General features: G+C 39.0%; 2 protein-coding genes across 2 annotated transcripts in view; both read right to left on the bottom strand.

The window, feature by feature from the left end:
* The window catches only part of LOC109463371 (neurogenic locus notch homolog protein 1-like), a 42,271-nt gene extending 36,596 nt beyond the window's left edge, over nt 1-5,675 (bottom strand). The window contains exon 1 of the mRNA XM_019760146.1: nt 5,489-5,675. Within this exon, the coding sequence (XP_019615705.1) occupies nt 5,489-5,675 (187 nt within the window). The remainder of the gene's footprint in view (nt 1-5,488) is intronic.
* LOC109463370 (DENN domain-containing protein 5A-like) overlaps nt 5,445-10,076 on the bottom strand; it is a 42,524-nt gene continuing 37,892 nt past the window's right edge. Inside the window, exons 29-37 of the mRNA XM_019760143.1 lie at nt 9,760-9,971; nt 9,578-9,724; nt 8,869-8,966; nt 8,375-8,416; nt 7,880-7,954; nt 7,666-7,748; nt 7,187-7,313; nt 6,462-6,636; nt 5,445-5,893 (exon numbers count right to left, since the gene is read on the bottom strand). Of these exons, the coding sequence (XP_019615702.1) occupies nt 5,710-5,893; nt 6,462-6,636; nt 7,187-7,313; nt 7,666-7,748; nt 7,880-7,954; nt 8,375-8,416; nt 8,869-8,966; nt 9,578-9,724; nt 9,760-9,971 (1,143 nt within the window). The 3' untranslated portion in view covers nt 5,445-5,709. The remainder of the gene's footprint in view (nt 5,894-6,461; nt 6,637-7,186; nt 7,314-7,665; nt 7,749-7,879; nt 7,955-8,374; nt 8,417-8,868; nt 8,967-9,577; nt 9,725-9,759; nt 9,972-10,076) is intronic.

The following is a 10,076-nucleotide window of genomic DNA, read 5'->3' as shown; positions in this document are numbered from 1 at the left end:
AGGCAGGTAGAATTAGTTGATTTTTGACACAGTTATGGCTATAACCTTTGTCTACAACATATCAGAAAATATCTTTGGGGTCTCCATGGGGGGGAGTACAGTGACCCCTAGACTAAACCATTATTTCCATTGTGAAAGAATCCCAACCGCTGCATTATAAGTGAAAAAAAGCACCCACAGCATGGCTATACAGTAAAGAAAACGACATCTAAAGCTTTTTTCAAGTGCTAAGGAACCTACCTCGCACTTACAAAAGTTGTTTTCTTCTGGGATGACAACGGGTTACCATGGCAACAGTTATATGGGGAGGGGGGCGGTGTTTTGAGGCCCACGGCCACTTTCTTGTTGTATAATGTCTGAAAAGTTTAAACCAGAACCACCAAACTTGGTGACTTTTCCTCAAATAAATTTTGCAATAATTTGATATTCATACTTTCATGTTGCCATGGTCATGTTGCCATGGCAACTGGTTGCTGACAGGCATTTTTTGCCAAATTCAGTAATATCACTATAGCAATGAAATTTCCATTTTTTTTGTTTTAAAATTTTCCCCCTTATCAAACATCCATGACATTCCTGTAAGTTTATGTAAATTCTTTGTTTACACATATATGATTTATGTTAATTAGAGACGTCATTGGACAAGATAGCGGACCATCAGTAACTCGGATATTACGTTTTTTTCTCTTAAAACGCTAAAACTCTCAAAACTTTTTAAAGCATAGAAAACGAAAACTAAAGCTGTCTACAAGTGGTAAGTAAACCCACCTTGCACTAACAAAAGTTCATTCCGTCTGGACTGACAACGGGTTACCATGGTAACAGTCATATGGGGAGGGGGCGGTGTTTCAATGCCCGAGGCCACTTTCTTATTGTATAATGTCTAGCAATTTTCAGCTAGAACCACCAAACCTGGTGACTTTTCCTTAAATAACTTGGGCAATAATTTCATTTTAAAGATGAAAATCAATATTTTTATGTTGCCAAGGCAACGGGTTGCTGACAAACATATTTTACAAAATTCCGTAATTTCATGCAGTTTAAGAAATGAAATTTCCATTTTTTTCTAGTAAAATTGCACCTCTTATTTGGAATTTATGGCATATGTAATTTCATATAATTTCTATCATTAAACGAATTTTTCTTTCATTTTTGATGCTGCATGAACCCTACTTAAGCTGGAGTCACATGCTCGGCATGTTCCCGGTGTAGACGCCGGCCGGCGTCATGAAGCCGAGCGTGCGCAGACTGTCAGGGTCACAATCAAATGTTCCTTTACGGCTCCCTGTCGGGGCGCTAAGACGGCTTCTATTTAAAATTCACAAACTTTTGGTCCCTTTGACGGTTTCTGTTAGGGACCAGTCCGGTGAACGTTCAGTCTCCCGTCTTGACCCATGCGGGATGCGGTAGCGTGCCGACCTCTTACATTCTGGCCGGGCAGCTTTTGGATCCTTGGCGGGGTTCAGGGTTGATCCTTTCGGGTCCCTGGGTGGTAGGCCACAGTATACCAAAGGTATGGTACAATTATTGTCCTCCTGGCACCCTTCAATGCTGAACCCGTTGGTAGAGTAGTAAATCAAAAACATCTAGCAAATCTTTCTTTACATTTGATGATGTAGCCTCATCATCAATCACATCAATCACCCTGTGCCTATGTTTTCTGCTTATCTCAGTTCTAAAAATCTACCTTTTGATTGAAATTCCACATTTTGTCAGGATGTTTGCAACAGCATTATTACCACAGTGGTAACAGACAGCATTGTTCTGCCATAGGGATACTGTTGATCTATGTGAATGCTACAACAACATTATATATATAAATAGAAATGATAAGTGCCATTTAAAAAAGAAGTGTTACCTTTGGCAACTCTTTGTCAATCCAGCAAGAATCTACTTCCTTTGTCCAAGGTACCTTTCCTTGCCCCATGATTAAAAAAATCTTGTGTTTTAGTGTTAAGAGGAAAAACTTGTTATATCCGAGTTATAGTCCACCATCTTAGACTTTGACCAATGACGTCATCTAATTAACATTAATTATAAATTTGTAATCATAAAAATTATATGAACTTACAGTAATGTCATGAATGTTTGATAAGAGGAAAAATTTTAAAACAAAAAAAATGGAAATTTTATTCTTATACTGAAATTGCTGAATTTGGCAAAATATGCCTGTCAGCAACCAGTTGCCATGGCAACATGAAAGTATGAATATCAAATTATTGCAAAATTTATTTGAGGAAAAGTCACCACAGTTTGGTGGTTCTGGTTTAAACTTTTCAGACATTATACAACAAGAAAGTGGCCGTGGGCCTCAAAACACCGCCCCCCTCCCCATATAACTGTTGCCATGGTAACCCGTTGTCAGCCCAGAAGAAAACAACTTTTGTAAGTGCGAGGTAGGTTTCCTTAGCACTTGAAAAAAGCTTTAGATGTCGTTTTCTTTACTGTATAGCCATGCTGTGGGTGCTTTTTTCACTTATAATGCAGCGGTTGGGATTCTTTCACAATGGAAATAATGGTTTAGTCTAGGGGTCACTGTACTCCCCCCCATGGAGACCCCAAAGATATTTTCTGATATGTTGTAGACAAAGGTTATAGCCATAACTGTGTCAAAAATCAACTAATTCTACCTGCCTTTTAAGCGGCCATGGTTCACTAAAAACGTCCTAAAAATGGCTTTTTCTCAATTTTGAAATTTTACAAAAACACGCCATTTTTAAATGTCTGCTACAGCTCACCACAAAAACATTTTGAGCAAAACTTCATATCATTTTCTTAGTTACAATATGGATCATAGAATATGTTAGAAGCAATGAGATATGTGTTACTTTCTGTGAGATACGGAAGGTAAAAGATGGTCCATTTTGGGCAAGACTTATGCCTCCACAAGGTAAAAATCCGCCATTTTGAAAAATGGCTGTTGCCATGGCAACCATCAACCAGCGAACCAAAACTTACCCATTTTTGTAAGTTTGGACCAAGTCCCTACCACCACACAAAATTTAAGAGAATTTGATTTTTTGAGTTTGGCCACCTTATGCTTGGTTTTTACAGACAGCTGCTCTATCTTCAACAAACATTTGTACCATCGCAGACCCTCTTCCATTAAAAATCTCCTAGATTTGTGTACACAAGAGCAAGAAGCAATGTGAATCTAAAATACTACTGAAGTAAGGTTTTGTGTTGACAAAGTGATGAAATGACTTCATTCCTTTTCTCACATTATTGTGCAGTGTCGCCCTAAAAATAGACTTTCCAGAAATTCAAACTTTTAACCGTTCACATGTACAACATTCCTAACTTCCTTCTACATAATAACTTGTAGACAAAGAAAACATGACCTGTCGCACATTAAAAAAAAAAAAGTTGTGTGTATCTGGATATACCCAATCAAGTATTGCAGGCACTCCAACAGGGCCTTTCTCGAAAGTTACTACACCTCCAATGCAAGTACAATTCTTTACTTTTCACAAAAATCGTAGTGAAATTTGATAATGCCTTACAAGTAACAATTCCCTATGGAACAATAGCCAAGACCGGTCATATTAAACCAATCACATTAAGTTATTGTCAAATAATTGCACATCTATATCTATATACACTAAACACCATGTAGCAGCAACCCTAACACAACTCGCAAACTTGGCAAGCAAAATTACCAACCCCAGGATATCAAAACACCCCTATTTTCATATTAGACTCTTCCAAACCAAATGTGGGACTGTACCAATTTCACTAAGGGGTGTTTGCAGCGAAGTCAACAGTGGCATGTCCCTCAAAACAACAAAATACCACACCCCCAAACTGGAATGGTCCAATCGTCAGTTGAAAAACACAACTACTAAACATTACACAACATGCAACAAATAAATAAATTTACAACTGATGCAATAATTAGTTTTAAATATGATATCATAGACTGCTAACTTAATTTCACTGAAGAGCTAATAATTGTAAGATATATGTATATATACATTTTATGGATGTAGTTCACTTTAAACTCAGTAAAACCTTAGATAAACCTCAAAATTGTAACCCTTAAGAAATTTGGCTGTAGATAGTCATTGAATGAAGGAATGGAAAAACAGATGTTCAATTTTTACTCCTGATGGTTTAAAGATTTAAGTTTTAAAAACTTTTTTGCAATTTGCCTTCTAAATGTGAAAGTTTAGACAAAGAATAAACATCTTAGTGCTTTTAGCTGAATACAACTAAAATGTTGAAAGGATTACAATTAAACAAAGGTTTAAACAACTAAGGTTTCACTTTAAAATTCATAGCCATTGACTAACATAAAAAGCTGCCACAAATAATCAACCACTTCACTAAATATATGAAAGATTAGAATTACAGCAATACACAATGTCAACAAAGCTTGTGGTACAGGTACATAATGTATGTATAGACACTGAAAGTCACTGAGATTCAATGCTTTCATTTGAATAGTTAAGTAACCAAAATCTATCAAATTCATGAAACAGTGACTTTGAGTTGTATTTAGATGACAAATGGTGTATATATTGTTCCAAGAGTAAATGTATGCACTTTATGTATCTAAATATACACTGTTGATGTACATGTTGCAGTTTTTGTGATAAACAATTTGTTTCAGTCATATTTCTCAACTGTTATGTTACAACAAATGCTGTGATATAATTGTATCCTAACCAAACACAGGTTATTCGAAACAAATACTCTCTTAGACTACTACCTTCTTTCCATCATATCAATGTCTCTGTACATAAATTTCTGGCTTCTCACTGCCCACATCACATACTCCCCTAGTCCCTTTTCATAGTTCATAACATATTTTCCTTCTTAAAACAAACAGAACAATATGAAGGAAATACAGTCAAATTACATCTTCTTTTTAAATCGATCCCAAAGAACTTTCCTTATACATCAAGACTTGCCATTGAAGGCTCTAGTTAACCCTCTTCATACCAAGTTCTGGTAGAATATAGTTAAAATTATACCAGAAGCTCGAATACAACCTCTGTTATTAACATTCATCTGCCAGGTTACATAATATACAAATGTATTTGCCACCCTAAAAATGTGTCTAAAGCACTAGACATCTAGATGCTTTTTAAAGTGGCAGATAAATTTAACCTGGCAGATAAATGTTAACGAAGTTATACATGTATTATTAAACATTAGGGTTTTTCAGATGATGCTAAGCTTCGTATTCTGATGCAAAGCATTTATAGATACAGGATTATCATTAAGTTCATAACAGACTTTATACAATAGATGTAAAATGGCCCATAGTCTTCCATGAATATAGTTTCATCAGGTTGGTAAGTCACTGAATAAAGAAACTCTTTTTTTTTTATACAACCGAGTGTTTTACTCAGCCGACGTTTCGGTGACCGTCTGTCACCTTCCTCAGGGCAGTTCTGACAGACGGTCACCGAAACGTCAACTGAATAAAACACTTGGTTGTGTAAAAAGAGTCTCTTTATTCAGCCCATAGCCTTGTTCAGACCGGTCATGATGGAGGCCTCCAGCAGGATGTTATAGCCTTGTTCAGACGTCGTGATGGAGGCCTCCAGCAGGATGTTATAGCCTTGTTCAGACGTCATGATGGAGGACTCCAGCAGGATGTTATAGCCTTGTTCAGACGTCATGATGGAGGACTCCAGCAGAATGTTATAGCCTTGTTCAGACGTCATGATGGAGGACTCCAGCAGGATGTTATAGCCTTGTTCAGACGTCTAGGCCACTCATGATGGAGGACTCCAGCAGGATGTTGAACTCCTTGAGAGACTGGAGGATGGAAACGAGGAACTGGACCATGGCCTCGTCCCTGAGGAAGGACGTCTCCTCGTACATGGACAGGGTGACGGGCGTGGCCACAATGAGGGGGATCCACTGGTCCAGCAGGTGGTCTCTGGAGGGAGCAAGGAGATAGATATTTACAGACTGTTCTGACTGTACACTGATTGGTGCAACATACTGTAAATCACTTTAATACTAGAGAAGTAATGCATTTGTTTACCTTCAGACATGGTCTGCTCTGTTAATTCTTACTCAATCACATGTACTACTAGTATATGGTGACAGGAGCAGAGCAGACCATGAAATTGCAACATTATGTAACCCAACACCAGACGTCAGCAAATCATGTCATTGGTCAGGTCAGAGGTCATGGTTTGGAGAAGAAGAAGAAGAGGAAGAAACTGAGCAAAAAAATTAGTCCTTTATTTTCTGGGTGGTACGTTACCCTAAAAATCAGCAAAGGGCCCTTCCAGTAACAATTTTCTGTCAGAATTTTGGGAATTTTTGCTCCTAGAGGGTCAATATGCACTGGGTCACTGTGGTTTCAACTCAGTATGTACATGTAGATAAATTACTAGAATATTGGATTTGAAAAATCAGGTTTCCAAGCCCTAAAAACTGCACTGGATGCCTTTAAAAATGTCTAGATCAATGTGAAAACAGAGTTGAAGTCTTCGCACCTTGCTCCGAGACACACCAGTAGTTTGAACTTCTCGTCCTTGCCCATACTGGTGGAGTGTGCGTTGATCTTCTCCACCAGACGACACAGAGACTTCCTGGACTGTCTCACCTGGACTGAGTCCCGAGAACCCTCCTCATCACTGTCTATACTCTGGAAGTAGGTGTAGACTTTTCCTGGGTGGGAAATAAGAGATCAGGTAATCATCAGTTAGACGTCTGGAAATTCAGTTTTCTCATGCTATATAGCGCTAAAGTGGCTCTAATTTGTAGATTTCCAGCAATGCAATGCAATGTAATGTAACGTATTGTAGTGGCTAGTTTTATGACTGACTGATTGGTTACTTACGAAAGATACATCGTAAATGGTATGATTGCACTAGCAAGACTACATGTAGAACAGAGCAACTGCAACATCTGAATCTGACATTGACAGGTTGCTAGAAATTTTACTCTGATTATACAATATTTAGTCATTCTGTAACAGCTAGAGAAAATACATACATACATACATACATACAATGTACATGTTGTACAAGACAACATGATGCATTTTGTTGATCTAAAAGGGCTACTTTTATCAAAAGAATGAATTGAAAACCATCACATGTATTCATCTACGTGACATGTATTGAAGTTTCCTTTTAAAGCCTATAACAGACAGTCAAAGTTTTGAGTTTCAAAACCAGCCTTCTGAGCAGTGTTTAAGACTCAAATACAACTTTACCTATGAAGTCCCAGACAAAGAACTTGTTCCTGAAGAGTCGTGAAGACTTGAAGCCGTACAGGAAGACCTGTTCCAGGGACTCCACTAGCCCGTTCTCACCACACAACAGGAGGGTCAGGCTGCCTCTCTGTATAACAACATATCAAACAGTTTAGAAAAACTTGGGTTCACTGAATCATAATTTTGTCTATAATGGTTAGCGTAGCATCTAGCTGTGTATATCTTAGTAGACATTCTTCATTTTTGAGAGACAATCGAAGGTATAGCACTCTGGTATCATGGTAAGGGCAGTGTCTTGTGTGGCTTATCAGTTCTTTCCCATACAAATACACAGACAAGGCAAAACCTACTGGAGATATACTTCATGGTCACAAAGGTGATGAAAGAACATGAGTGCCTTCTAGCAGTTTAGACCTGAACTGCTAAGGTAGAAAATAAGATACAATAATAACAGAACACAGTCATTGATAGGACTGTACCTCCTTCTCTGGTTTGTAGAAGTGTTTGACAATGTTGTTGACAGCATCTCCCACCATCTCCTGTATCTGTGGCAAGGCCAGTCCTGGGGAAGGGAACAGAACATGTTACAAGAATGTCATTTCTTTCAATAAAGAATATCACAATCGCCTAAATGCAGAGAACTTTAGCTGCAACAATGTGGAAGGATCTTTGGGAAGTAAAGATGACACTCACTGATTTTGGGTAGATCAATCCCCACAGGTGATCTGGATCTAGATCCAGGCGGTGTACGGCATTTCTTCAGCAGCTCTGGAGAGGAAAAGAAAGTTGAACTTTAGTTTTGAATTCTTAGTGGCAGTACTCAGGGGTTTGGAGTTATGATGATGTTAAGTTTACAGCAAAGCAAGGTATAAAAAAACTGACATTTGAAATGGTAAAGAAAACACCATTCTTTGACTGAAAAAAACTTTATTATTTGACTGCTAATGAAGTAGACAAAAGTACTTTTGTCATCATCAAAAAATCTTCACTCTTTGACAGAAGAATAATTGATTCTTTGAAGCTAAGAATACAGAATTTTCTGTGAAAAAGTCAGCTACATACAAAAACATGTACACTCACATGAAAACTACCTATGCCTTGCTAAAAAAAAGACTTGTATTGTAGTCATCGATAAAAATTAGACATAGCATGCACAGAAGTGAACCAAAAAAGATGGTTCAAAAGTACCTTCTATAGGTGAGGGAAGCTGGTGCACCCAAGAAGTCCGAACTACTTCGGAGAAACAAGGCAGAACACAAGGATAAAGGAAAGACTGAACTCCTTCAAGGCAGAGGAGAAAAGGCCAAGCAGGTAAGAATCGTCCAGAAAAGGAAACAACAAAGATTGAAAGAAATCATGCATTTTCTGCATGCTTTACACAATGTATAACAAACTTCTAAAAGTATAGCAATTACATGTACATAGAAAACCACATGCAACTACCAGTAAGTAAAATGCTAAATTTGCTATAACTTTAGAATCTGCTTTCTGGTTTGTACTGAACAAATTACAGACAAAAGATCATGGCATGCTAGCAACTACCATATTGGAAGCCCCTTTCAACAAATCTAGCGAACAATTTTGTTTTTAACCTTTATCTTCCCAAGTAACAACATAGTCTAATATGTGGTACCCCTGTTTCCCAGTCCTTGGCACACTAGGGGTTAAACCGACTGCCCTACCTTCAGTGTCGACAGGTTTTCTCAGCAGTTCTCCCACCAACAGTCTCTCCAGACTGCCGTCATCCACTCCCTTCCCCAGCCACCGACCACACTGGAACCTGTACAATGTATACAATGAGTTCAGTTAAGGCCCTTCTCTCAGCACATGGTGTATAGGAAAAGGTAAGGGTAGACTAAGTCATGTAGCCTGTTTCAGGCCATAGGGACAGAGGGTCGTTAATCCACAGCAACTGGGGCATAGTATTGGAAGGTGGATCCCATCTCTCTCCTTCCACTGTCTTTTACCTCATCAACCAAAGTCAGGTACCCACAGGAAAGTCTATAAAGTGCCTTTCCTTAGGACATACATGTGTAATGTCTAGCCAGGAATGCCATGGATTGAACCTGGGACCTCTGAATCTTGTGTCTGCTTGGCTAGCCACTCGCTTATTTGGACGCACTGGTATACATGTACATGTAGGTATAGTGTACAGGACTGATATGACTTGGTTGGGGATCAAAACACACTAGGCGATTGTGGTGGCTCTACAATGTTTAATGATAATAGCCAGGCTATCACATACAAAATGTACATGTACACACATGTGGGTGTTAAAGTTGGTATCATACTGGTGTTTTAAACCTAGGTTTACAAGTTGGCCCCAAAAATGTCTTGCTGATCTAAAACTTTACGGCAAACTCTTGTGAGTAAGAAAAAAGACTGTCTTACTTGTATGTGTGACCTGTGACCTCGTTCCTAACCAGGATGTACTCCACCATCCATTTGGGCATCAGTCCACTGTTGTCATGGCCGATACGCAGGGTGGTCATCAGGCCCAGGTTCTTATGCTGGGGGAAGTACAGTAACAGTGTGTGAGGGATATATCATTAGGGGACAGTACATTCACACACAGTGTGGGGTTGGGCATCAGTCCACTGTTGTCATGGCCGATACGCAGGGTGGTCATCAGGCCCAGGTTCTTATGCTGGGGGAAGTACAGTAACACTGTGTGAGGGGATATATCATTAGGGGACAGTACATTCACACACAGTGTGGGGTTGGGCATCAGTCCACTGTTGTCATGGCCGATACGCAGGGTGGTCATCAGGCCCAGGTTCTTATGCTGGGGGAAGTACAGTAACAGTGTGTTAGGGGATATATCATTAGGGGACAGTACATTCACACACAGTGTGGGGTTGGGCATCAGTCCACTGTTGTCATGGCCGAT

Source organism: Branchiostoma belcheri, unplaced genomic scaffold, assembly GCF_001625305.1.
Source record: "Branchiostoma belcheri isolate BF01 breed outbred unplaced genomic scaffold, Haploidv18h27 scaffold125, whole genome shotgun sequence".
NCBI lineage: Eukaryota > Metazoa > Chordata > Leptocardii > Amphioxiformes > Branchiostomatidae > Branchiostoma > Branchiostoma belcheri.
Note: the sequence above shows the minus strand (reverse complement) of the source record. Positions and strands in the feature narration are given on the sequence as shown.